The sequence below is a fragment of the Dermacentor silvarum genome, chromosome 5 (assembly GCF_013339745.2).
Source record: "Dermacentor silvarum isolate Dsil-2018 chromosome 5, BIME_Dsil_1.4, whole genome shotgun sequence".
NCBI classification, from domain to species: domain Eukaryota; kingdom Metazoa; phylum Arthropoda; class Arachnida; order Ixodida; family Ixodidae; genus Dermacentor; species Dermacentor silvarum.
Window position 1 is genome coordinate 86,076,200 of NC_051158.1, and position 12,962 is coordinate 86,089,161.

At 45.4% G+C, this 12,962-nt stretch overlaps 1 protein-coding gene across 1 annotated transcript; it reads left to right on the forward strand.

Annotated features, from left to right (window-relative positions):
• Positions 1-39: 39 nt before the first annotated feature.
• On the forward strand, positions 40-12,537 carry LOC125945880 (uncharacterized). The gene is made up of 5 exons (XM_049668245.1): positions 40-327; positions 969-1,091; positions 5,364-5,379; positions 7,798-7,895; positions 12,361-12,537. Exons 2-5 carry the CDS (start codon positions 980-982, stop codon positions 12,495-12,497), a joined length of 363 nt encoding a protein of 120 aa, XP_049524202.1. The 5' UTR covers positions 40-327; positions 969-979; the 3' UTR covers positions 12,498-12,537.
• The last annotated feature ends 425 nt before the right edge of the window (positions 12,538-12,962 follow it).

The window sequence follows — 12,962 nt, forward strand, 5'->3', positions numbered from 1 at the left end:
ACAAATGAGATTTTCTGAGGATATGCTAGACGTATTTGTGCAAAGATGGAACTGAATTTGCGTCGAAAATAAGTACGGGAAAAGCCCAACGCAGTAGAAAACCTCGGAAGCAAGATAAGGCTGTTTCACGTCCTCGTCCTCATTTCACGTCCCCTACCATTGTGTCCGTATAACGTAGCCGTAAGGTGACCTACGTCATTATATAACATTTACACGTTAGGATCGTGCTTATCGCCAGCTTACTGAATATAGAACGTTAAAAGCCTGTTTAGCCACTCTACTCTTCTACTCGTTCATTCGCAGGGCCAATACGAGGTGTACTGCCAGGTAAGTGTCACCGACCAATTGCTTTTTTTTTCAGCAGTTTTCTCTGCACACTTAAAGACGATACAATCAGCCCCGCAACATTTCGAAAGTTCCACTACTGACAGGTTGTCAAAACGGTAATGCGAATGCGAGGCAAACTATTCGCGCTGTGAGTAGGAATGACGGAATTTCTGTTCGCTGAACTGTGCTTCGCCAAAGGAAATGAAACCGAGGGTATGCTGAAAAGATACGGCTTGAGAACTTTGAGCAGGTTACAGCTCAATTCGGCAACATTCGAAAATCTTTTCTGCGCATTGGAGCAGAAGCGCAAGAAGCATGATTGAAAAATCGTGTCCCCGATCTCAGAACAAACAGTATTGTTAGAACCAGAAAACTTAACAATTTGCTTTGCATTGGCCAGTGCCTCAATATTTTAATCATGCTCTTACCTGACGAAACGGCTTTCCGTCGAATGCTTGATTTTGCTAAAATAAGCAGCAGCTGGGAGCAGACGCCGAGTTTTGTCTGCGAGCGTTTGTGAAAACTAATCTAAAGACGCTTGTACCGCTTTCACTACTCCGCTGCGCAGTAAAATATTACTTTCTTATCTGCGCATTCTTGCTCCCATCACCATTTTGGCACTTTTTGTGGCGACCGGCCAGGAGATGACGAGATGTACCACCTGATCGTCGGACATGGCGAAGTACCAGTGCCGCTGTACACCGTGGTCGCTCTGCCCGCCGTCGGCACATCGCCACCCACCACAGGTAGCAAGACCGATGACAGTGAGTAAAAACAGCGCAAAGGCCCCCGAGGAGTGTTATGGCTGTAATGTAGTCGTGTTCTAGGCAAGCTGACAGATTGCTCAGATGTTTCCAAGCATTGGGACTGTGAAATTGAAACCTAAACAGTTACATTAAAATATTTGGCGCCTTTCAGCCGGTAACATATTTCGGTGGGTCCCGCATAGCAGGGACCCTTTTGTACGCGTGATGCTGCTCCAAAATTTGTTTATTCAAGCTACACCACCCTTCCAGCTGACTTGAAAAATATTGCGAGTTGTGGAGCCATATGCTTTGCTTCTATTATTATAGAAAATATGCAGCGAGTCAATTACTATTCGAAGCAGTGCAACAGAGTGTGTTTTCTTGACTGATGTGAATCCGCCAAGAAAACATACTGTGATTAGAAAGGGTAGTTCCGCAATGCACCACATTCATATCAGCAATCAACTAATTGTCTATACAGTATAACCAATGCATCTGTATGGAATTAATGCATTATACAGGAGCACTTTATATTGCGTTTAGATACGGGCGCTAACAGAGGCACTGCGTTGCCAAATAGTCGAGGAGGCGCACTGAGATCCTTGGAATACTGCTAGACCAAGAAAACATACTGTGATTAGAAAGGGTTAGTTCCGCAAGTGCACCACATTCATATCAGCAATCAACTAATTGTCTACACAGTATAACCAATGCATCTGTATGGAATTAATGCATTATACAGGAGCACTTTATATTGCGTTTAGATACGGGCGCTAACAGAGGCACTGCGTTGCCAAATAGTCGAGGAGGCGCACTGAGATCCTTGGAATGCTGCTAGAAATAAATTATTAATAAATGAAACAATGTTTGGTGGCACCGCCGGCGCAGGAAAGGCAGTGTTATAATTTAATCGTGACGGACACAACAGCCCAGCGTTCAGTACAGTGTGCGTCTTTCCTTTTTTTTAGGGTTTGTGCTCCGTTCACGCTCCAGTCAAACATCAATTGAACGCATCTGTGGCTGAGCCTCACTGCCCCATAGCCTATCGATAAGGGAGACAGGCACTTAAAGTCCATTCAACGCCTTACCCGACCTATCACCCGGTCTCGTCGAGGAGCCTTTATATTTATTTCCCCAAAAGCTCTACAGATAGAGACTATTCATTGTCAGCCGATATCCTGTTGACCGCACAACAAGGGCCACTTTACTACTGTCTCCAATTATTCCCGCTCCACGCCAGGCGGCCACATCGTATAATATGCTTGAAAATCCAGGGGCCGGATTCACAAAAACGTTCTAACGCTAAAACTCTTCGTAGAAGCAGGTGTCAGCCAATCGGGCTGTTGGACATATCATTAGCGAAGACGGCTGGCCAATCGCAAGCAGCACTAACGAACAAAAGCTTTTTGAATTCGGCCCTAGAATACTTCAGAGCGCCGCCTAGTCCTCTACCATTCTCGGTGGCATTTTGTCTTCCCTTGGAACCGGTTTTGTTACTCTTAAAGGCGCACCAACTACAAACACTAAATTAGTTTGGATAGATTGGCTGTTACTTCAGAAGTAAACTTTCATTAATATCACCGGAAGTCATTGATTATCATTAGAGCAAATGGAGGTCAGAGTTCAACAACTTGAATGTTAAGCCGAAACCACAGCGCCAGTACATCATTGTGAGGTCCCGGGAATTAAAGTACTTTATCCTATTTGCAGTGATCAGTGGCTGTATTACAATTAAATGTACCTGTTTAGTGAGAGATATTGAACTAGTACTGAGCAGATGCCTCACACACATCATGACGAGAGGATGCGGGAATATTACCGGGGTGCCGGTATTGTAGAGAAAGCGCGTGACTAGCGATAATACGTCCTTGCTGCAAGCTGTTAGTGTGAACATTCGCGTACCAATTTCCTTGGGCACAGCAATGATAACTCTATCGCAACAAAGCACATCCTTGGGTGATTAGACAGAAAATAAGCAATCGGAAAGGGACCACACCGAGGAACTTTACTGAAACGGAGACATGACAAGCCGCTGTTTCAAAGTGTTCGCAAATAAGGTACGTAGAGCAAAACACACTGACCTTGATTTACTACATAATCCAAACGTTTGGACAACTTGAGTACATTTCTAGCGCCGCTTTTAGTGCAAGCAACCTATACGGTGCTCGCGTAGTTTGGCGAAAGCATAATGAGCTCAGAAAGCGCTTACATGTCCTTTGAAATTGTGGCCAAAGCTTCGTGTCGTTCACCCAGTCACCGTCCACGATATCCGCCGAAACAGAGGTTGTCTGAGCCACACCGGGCGTCACGCACATTCATTGTAAACACGGAGGCAACGGAGGCAGCTGAGGCAAACAATGGCCGCGGCCCCACGTGATCAAACATAGTGGCACCAACGGGATCGCCGCGAAAAGGGTCTATATAGGATTTCTTCCTGATAGACGCGGTATAAAGCCGGTACGGAGGTCGTTACATTTAATGTTCAGAAGTCGCCCCCAACTCAAATTTTCAAGGAAATCAAGAGGACATTTATTTGTAAGAAGAGTTAGGACCCTTGAATTTCTTTTTCTATTTCAAATTCAAGGCTTTGCGAAGATTTCAAGCAGGTGTACGGACTCTGACTTTTTAGTATAACCATATGCTGTAAAGATGGCTGCGCAATTCCGGTGCAACTATGGTAATGTGGACTCGCATATGGAAATATACAGCTCCCGACATGCAGCCAACGTCTATGTACGGACAGTTCTATTTTACGGAAATTTAGAACTTATTGAAATGGCCGGAAGCGTGGCGATGTTATGTACATTGATAAACTAACCGCACTTTGCCAATTTTTCAGGTCCAAATGCCGCGTACATGCCTAACATACATGCCTGCAGGGCGCAGGCATGTACGTTTAAGGTTACTTGTAATTAGCGGAGGTGTGTGGCGTAGATCACAATATATCTTCAGAAATAGTAGTGTGACTCCCAAGACCCTTTTACTCACTCTGTATATTTTGTTTGTATCACGCCTGTACTGGTAAACATGCTGATGGCACTGAATATTAACGCGAAGGCGTTAAGGGCCCCGTGTCGCAGAAAATCTGGCATCGGCAACCGGCGTCGGCGTGCTATGTCGGCTGGCGGTGGAGAAAATCTTCCCCAACCACGCAGGCCCTTCGAATATATTTAGGTACATGTATATGCCACGCTTATATGACATGATATATATGCGGGTTATACTGCCACACCATCCTATGATTATGTTGCTCATACCTTACCTTGCATTATTGGCAAAGCTATTGCTCGTAATTTTGAAAATCGCAATCCACCAACAAATGTCATGAAACAAAACACCCACAGCGCATGCCTTTTATGTTAAATCTTCTCAGAATTAAATAATAAATGTATGAAACAAAAATGTAAACCTGAAAATTATGCAATTTTTTAGGCGCGGCTGTGCAATATCTCCGGGATCGCCCCACGCAAAGGACACGTTTCCACCAGAAAGCGCGCCTTCGTGCATAGCGTTCGCCGCCAGTGTTTTCCGGTAACCAATACGGTTGCTTAAGCTGCAGTTGTCGGGACGCGCGAGAAGCAGTCAGGGATCTTTGAATGCTATCGCGTTGCACTCTTAAAAGCGAAGCTTAAGCGTCCTCCAATTTTCCAGCATTTGTACCATAAAATAGCGGCGCGCCCGGGTAGATTACTTGCAAAAACATTATCCAAATGGTGCTCGCCTCCTTGGCAGGGCAAACTGAAAATTCTCCTGCCTAATGCGTTTTGGACGCACGCGCGCCTCGGGGCAGCAGCAAACAACTAATAAAATAATAGAAAAATGTCCTAGGGCCTTCAAATGTTGATATAAGACGGCGTATATTGCCTCTGTAAAATATCTTCCCAACAGTGCACTTGTGTTTAAAAGTGAACCCGACTTTAAGAGGATCGGTGCAAGCTTGGTCATTGTAAGCTGGCTTTCCCACGTTGTGTGTTGCAGTGAAGCCTACTCATAAAAAACGCGATGAGAACGGCGCCCGATAACACCATCGCGTTCCACTCTTAAAGGCGAAGCTTAAGCGTCCTCCAATTTTTCTACGTCACTTGAGTCTATCTGCGACTTATCAAATTCATAAGAAAAGAAATGCATATAAACATTGTTGCCTACGTCGCGCAATGGAGACATATTTTTTTGCGACGAGAAATTATTGAGAAACTGTGTTCTTCTAACCATTCCACAAATAAGCTATAGGTGAAACAGCCTATCTGTACTCCTCTTCCTAAAACCATATTGTTCTTCTCTTATTTCTAGGTCACAGCGCCACTGAGTAAGTAAAGTGAACATTTCTTATCATCATCTTTATCATATTTTCATGTCAACTGCAGGACAAAGGCAATCTCTACTTCTCTCTTCTTGCGCTAGCTAATTCGAAGTTGTGCGCGCAAATGTCCCATTTTAATCCTAATTCTCTGGTGTGCTCGATTGCACTTCTCTTCCCTTGGTGCCTATTCTGTAACTCTAAAAGACAATCGCTTAACTGCCCTACGCAATCTATGACCTGCCCATTTCCTATAACTAAGAAGTAAAACACACATGACGCATTGCCCGTCGTATTGCGCAGCAACACAAAAATATTATAGCCGCTCAGCAGCATTTTTAATTGTTCACAATGGTAAATACGAGCAGTATATGGTGGTAGAAACATACGCCACTTCCTTACAATGCAAAGAACACTGCAGGCCAGATTTCTCTCCGCGTGTGGTTAGCTCTTTGAACACAGCAGTCACGTTCAATATAGGCAGCTACGGGGTGATATATATGTAAAGCTTTTACAATCGGTTTCTATTCCATGGCTCTTATTAGCCCTTCCCGATTGGTCAAAATTGTTTCTGCCACAACCGCTTCACCTGGCGGTAACGCAATGCCAAGAAAACTGAGAAATCTTCCTATCTAATTTTACGTCTACACACTGGTTACGCATGATTACGTTGATAAAAAAAAGTCGCAGTTTCGCCCGAAAGGCGAAGCATCGATTGCGATAGAGAATTAGTAGAGAGCTATACAAAGGAAGAATAGAAGTTTTATCGGCCGTATAAAGTTGTAAACAAGCGCATACTGACTACATTAATAAGCATGGCGTCATGCGCGCACATGCAAACATCAACAGATTGCACTGGATGACCGCGGAAACTCTATGTAAAAACGCTGGGCTGTGGAAGCGCGCCAGCAGCAGCGAGCGAATATACCTTCTAGCTGAGTTTCGCTTCAACGCGAACTAAGGCGCGAAAATACAGCGCACAGAGGACTGCGTTCCCGACGCCGATGGCTTGCAAGATACAGCAAGTTCGCCTATCTTTCACATGACGTCACAAAATCGCAAAAATTCGCCACGTCAATTTTACGTGTGAGCACTAAACATGCGTTATTATACCCAAAACCAAACTGAACTTTTTTCGGGATGTCTGGAGACTGCCCCGTTCCGAATGAGATAGAAGTTCCCTACCTGCCAATCGCTCTTCTATTGGCTACTCGAAGCAAAAGGCAGGAATGTATTTGTTTCCGTACATTAACCATTTCTTGAGTGGCAGACTGACAGTATAACGTTTTCGGAGCCATTCGGCACGTAATATGACACCTCTATGCAAAGTCTTATTTGCTTAGTATTCGTTTTAGTGGCATTTATCATGATAAGTACACGGCTGCGATTTTCGAGCAACTACCCCAAGCTAAGCAAGAGTAAGCGGACCAATCCAGCACCAGCACCAGATTCCAGCTCCATCTACATTCACTGTGCTACCTCGGCCCCATCAATACCTTCTCCACGTCTGCGCACTGACAACCAATTAGATAAGACAACTTGTCAAGGATGGCAATGCTATTGGCTTTGAAACCAAACAAATGTTTCCGCTTATAAATGACGCGAGTGTTTGATTGGTCTGATCCAACAATGCTTCGGATTACCGCCCGATGCTTGCGTCGGCGGTTGCGCCAATTTCGCGTCAGTAGAATTGAACGGAATCAGAAGAGAACAGAGTTGGGTTTACATTACATGCATGAAAAATGTGCTACATCATTCTATACCGCAAGTGTTGTCCCCCCTCAACGCTAATCAAGTGCGAGATTTTCTCACACTTTACGGGATGTTGTTAGTAGTAGTAATGTTAATGATGTATTCAGGGCCGGTATTTTGTAGCGATGCGTTATGCTTCATTCTATACTAGTCTTATCATTCACCGCTCACGGCCGGATGCACTGTGGATCTGTCGATCGCGTTGATAACATGAGCGGACCGTAGCTCTGACCACTGACAAAGCGCGAAAAGGCATTAGCATCAGAAAGGTATCGCTACAAATTATCAGCCCCGAAGCCACAAACAAACAACGATTAAAATTTATTCTACAATAGATATAGTTGCTATTGTAGAATTACAAAATACGAAGAAACTAGGGGTTGATATTTTTCGTAACTGTATGAAGTTGACAAAGAAGGAGGTCTAGAAAAGCATATTTTAGAAAAACAATACTTAAAATGAAAACACACCTATATGACTACGGCTCAAACACACGATATAATTCGTTACGCACTCTATGATTCGCGGACTGCAAAAGCCTAGTCTCAAAGTGGACGGCGTTCATCGAGCTCTTCTTGAAGTTGTGCTGGTGTGTAGACGCTTTATATTATAACAAAGCAAACTTGTACAGTTGCTGCAGTAGAGTAAAACGTGTACTATTGCCGTAATTCGCAGCGATTACCTGGAATTAAGCCTGCTGTCGTGGTGCTTCCTGATCCTGATCTCAGGCATCATCGCCTTCGCGACAACGCTGTTTGTTTTCGTTTTCCTCGGTGAGTAGAGTCGTATTTAGAGTCTAGCATTCTAGAGTCGAATGATAGCGCTTGAACAAATTGAAACAGACGTCGTCTTTCTGAAAAATGGTATTTGATAGACGCCATATTTCCAGTATGCGTTTGTAATGATGACCGACAAAAAGTTAACATTTCTGTTTAAAAAAATTTAGAAAAAATTCCCGACGTCGTTGTCTTTCGACGGCGCTTAATGCCGCAGTTTTCGTAGTCGGTGCCATCACACTCGTATCAGTAGACAGCGGAGAAACACCGTCGGTGCATATGGAAGCTGCACTACGCTGCACACGCTAGCACAACGCGAAAGACGAAGCACGTAACTGACACACTAATACAACGCGCAAGACAAAGCACGTAACTGAATCGTCACCGAGTCAAATCAGCGCGTACAGCGCGTCGTAATTGCAGCCTCCGCGATCAACTTCAGAAACATTTTCAGAGCTAATTGCGGAGGCCACGCTCCGCTGTGCTGAGTACGGTGAACGCCACTACCAACGCCACCTAGGTGGCGTTGGTAGTGCTTCTTGATGCCAGCGTCCCTTCGAATGCTGGCATCGAGGCGTCGTAGCGCTGAGACCACCGAAGCGTTCACTGTCGGTGCGCGTTAGTGTCATAATGCAGTACTTCTCTTTTCTGCTCGTAGGCGGCGGCACCGCCCCGAGCAAGAGCGCGGGTACACGGAGGAGTGTTAGATATATAAGGCGCGTCTGTGTAGCTCTCTGCAAATGCGTTTGTGGCGCAATGGGTTAAACGCTCGGCGATCTATTCGTCGCGGACCGAGAAGTCGTGGGTTCGATTTCGAAATTTTGCATGTTTGTGGAACTTTTTCTTCTGGTTTCTTTCTTTGTATTATGTTCTATGACGTATTTCCGTGACGGAAATACGTCAGTGAAGTCTTGGTGGACCCCGGCATAAAACACTTTCGTGTTAAAAGATACAGCCAGTTCCACGAAGTTAAATCTGTCTAAACAGCGGAGCTGTGGACGTTATTTTCTGCGATTTTTCGCTTTTTTGCTTTAGCCAATATTCCGTAACCATATCCATGTTGAAGTCGCCAACGAGGATGAATGAAGTGCTTCAATAGCACTCCGATGCAAACTAAGTTAATGAATCAACTATGAACTCTTTTGAGGACTTTACCGCTAGACCGCGAGCCAAGCGGCGCCGAGCGACGTTCGTCCATCGTAAGAGCGCGCGGCGCAAACACCTGCTATTATACCCCGCCGCCTCTCCTCCTTCTCCCCGGCGCACGCTCCGATTGGTCGGATCCCCTTCTCCCGGCAAGCGGGTCACGTGACCTCTTCGGCTCTGCTCCTGCGTGATGGCGCTGTCATGGACGGTGCACGCTCGACTAAGAACAGCTCCGCTGTTAAAAGAAACTGGGGTTAATATTCGTTTCCGTTGCGGTGACTGACATCTGACACTATTCGGTGACTTGATGATTGCGCTGCTGAAGGGACTGCTGTTGTTAATTAGGCTGTAGCTGCTTGATATAGGGAGTATTCAAGTGACGTCACTTGAGCCATTTTATCCTTGTGTTCTTAGTAGCTGCTGGCTAGAAGCGGAGTGGGATAAAGCAGAGCTTTCCGCCGTGCTGTCTTTATAACAATACAGTGGCCTCGACAATGTCAGTATTGATACTTTTTACTGCTGCCTATTACTGATGATGCTGTGAAACTATTTCAGCATTCGCAACAGCCATGCTGCACCTTTGTCAGTAGTCAGTCAGTACAACTGTAGCATGGTCTCCTCCTCAGGCTACTGATAACATGAGGAGTCACGTTGGAAACCCCACCTGCGCTGGGAAACACGAGATAACGTTTGCGACAAAAGAGGACCGACGTGTTGGCTCCCCTAGTTTCCACAGCTCCGTAGCTACAGTGGCTGCATCCCCTAAAACGGCTGTGCGCCATTTTAAAGGACAGCGGGAGGTTGCATGGCTACAAAGCGTTAAAAATTATGGTTGATCCCTCTTTCATGGAAATCGGTAGAACACGATAGTGAAACGTGTCTTCACCGAAATGGTTTCATGTTCGTTTTGTGAACTCACGGTCCGCTACAGCGAAAGGCGCACGATTTGCGGGCCGACGACCGTGTTGCAGGTTTGCTTGGCGCGCGGCGTCCACCTGCCGAGTCGCTTAGGCGACGGTAAAAGCATTTTGGTCCGACTATTGTAGTGTCTTCGGCAGCCAGTTCAGTTGCGACGAACTAAGCTTCATGAATGCGAGTGGCAGAGTTCGCAGAGGGCGCCGCGAACGCGCGAGGCATTCTGCTTCATGTTGGCGTGTCTCTCGCCGGACCAAAGCGAGATTCGCCCGTCAATGCCGTTGTCTTTCTGCGCCACTTAGAGCAGCAGTTCTCTTAATTGGTGTCATCGCAAGCGAAGCAGTTGGCGGCGTGTAAGCACTGCTGATGCATGTTGAAACTGCAGTCCGTAGGCGACGAGGTGCCACAAAGTAATCCGACCCGAAAGAAAAGCGTGGTCGGAAAGTGCCGACACCAGGCTATACCGCGTTGGAGCACGGCCGGTCGATGAAACGACATGCGTTTCGTTTCATCGTTTCATCGTGCGGCCGTGGTTGGAGCCTCTGCTGCGCTTTGACTACCGAAGCGCTCCCTGTCGGCGCATGTTATTGCTACGATGCAGTACTTCGTTTCACCTGCTCCTAGATGGCGGCGCCTTCCCTGTCAACAAAACATATTTTACTCGTTCGTGCCAAACATCCCATCCATTACACCTGTAACGGAAGTTCATCGCGGACCCCGGCATAAATACTTTCGTGTTAAAAAGGTCGCAGTGCAATGCTCCGGATTATTTTGGCGACGTGGGGGGTCTTGTAGGATTAGTGCTGTGCGTGTGTCTGTTCGGCGCACCTTTTCACGGCTTTCTGGCTTGTTGCAGTATCCCTCATTTTCATAGGATATATGAATCTCCGTGAGTGCCCAAAACTATTCTTTTCTGATGCTGAGTCTGCCATCGTCTTCTCCGTTTAGCTGTAGTTGGCCGCGAATAATTGTGCAAGTGTCTAACCAGGAATTAACTGATTTCTTCAGTCTTTTTATGACACACGTTTTATATTCTATAGCAATAAACTTTTGTATTTGACAGATATCTTTCAATCAGTGCAGTCGTTGTCTACTCTGCATTATATTTTGCACCACTTCTTCCTTAATTTACTTATTTCACTCTATAATGCCTCTGATCCTAATGGAATGACAAATAAAAGAAAAATAACGTAGAAAAAGCATATGTGACACTCAATACGTTAATTTCGCATTTAGAGGCAGGTCGTCTCGACACAAAAATTAGGCGTAGCGCTTTTATGAGAACAACGGTTAGTTTTTGTTTGAGGACCCTTTATATACTCGTGTCTCTATAGGCATATTGTATCTTGCCACCTGCAGGCCGCTTTGGCTGGCGAAAGAAAACGCAGGAGTGAAATTTCACTTACACCACACACAGCGTTCTTCTAACGCGGCCACAAAATCCCCATGCGCTTAACAAGATGCTGGCCACAGCATATCTGATGGTAGAAGTGTAGGCGGCGACAAATTTAGTACACCATCGAGTCTATCGTTTACTCGCGTGCAGAGGCCGAATTCCCGCTGGGCGCACTCGGCCATGTTCACATGTCACAGCATCCAAAGACTTTATAGCGTTATCTCATTGAGCTTATGAATAGATCATTTCTATAGCATCGCTTCTGTGATACCATTCCGGCTCCCAAATAGCTTCCGGCTCACAAAGTCAGCATAGCCTCCGAGATCGGTTTCTTACATCCCAACAGAGCCGTCCCTGAAGAGCAAATTTGGACACCCTTTGTATCTGCATTAGCAGCATATCGCAGAACATCTGCCGGGAGGCTGTTGCATGACTGACAATCAGCATGCGATGGTTTCTGCTCAATGTTGAGAGTCAGTGTTTTCAAAACACTCTACATTTGCTAGTTGAGACGTTGTTTATTTATTACGTGTTTGGGCAAAATAATCTAATTTTCAGGTATATTTGACGCTGTAAATATTTCTTTATAGAACAGATGCTCCTTCTTTCTCTGCGTGTTTTCACTTGCTTCCTTAACATGAAAAAGCGGGCTTCAGTCTATGATAATTTGATTCCTTCCCTTCCTCTCTCTGGTGAATCCCTTAGCCATTACGGGTCACAATACCGCGAATAACTGATTTTATTCTGAATAGTCTTCAATAACCTTACTGTATGCACCAGTTTATCGAAAAAGAAAACGACCTATGCAGCGGTGGAGTGATGAATGACCACTGAAGGCATTGTCAGCTGTCTCATATATATCGACTGAAAGTACACTGAAACAGAAATGGCCGCTGGAAATTACTTGTTGCAGAACGGACCCGAGCATTAAGATATCTTTCCGCTCAAGTGGCTCCGTGGTCGAAGTCAGCAGCGATTGAAATCAACCTCTCGTTTCGCACGCAGATTCGGGCAAAACGGACACCACGACTGCGCTCGAAGCACAGCAAGGCTTATCATATGGCTCCTGGACAACATCACCACGAGGCCCATATATATACAACTGGGTTACGGCTGCACCCAATGCTTCAGCCACGATTTGAACATCGTTATTTTTTTAATTGTTTCGCATTTTTACATGCGCTCTTTATGATTCACTTCTTTCTCACATTAAAACGTTGCGATGTACAACACAGAAGGGTAGCTGTTACGTAGTATCACAGGAGAGCAATCGTTTTCACATTTCTGTTGGACCATGGCTGCAAATTTTTGACGTACCTTCGTCTGTATTAAATTGAACCGCGCACCCTGTCCTCACTATTCAAAACTACACGCAGTAGTGCGGAGTATCAGTAGTGAGAGTATCAGTTCAACCAAACACTTCTAACTATCTGTGCCGTGCTCGCGGAGGCTTTTGTGGCAATGAAGCAAAAGCAACGCATTGCTGAATGGTTCACTACAAATGTTTAGAATTTGCATTTTTGCGGTACCATACTTACTAAACACGAACTCGCCAAATACGTGGAGAGCGTTCAAAAGCAGCGCTTATGCTCTTAGAAAGATGATAT

Excerpts from the sequence above, each read along its gene's own strand:
- LOC125945880 (XM_049668245.1), top strand. The coding sequence starts at position 980 with ATGTACCACCTGATCGTCGGACATGGCGAAGTACCAGTGCCGCTGTAC. Across the intron at positions 7,896-12,360 it reads GTTTGTTTTCGTTTTCCTCG|ATTCGGGCAAAACGGACACC; the intron begins GTGAGTAGAGTC and ends TTTCGCACGCAG.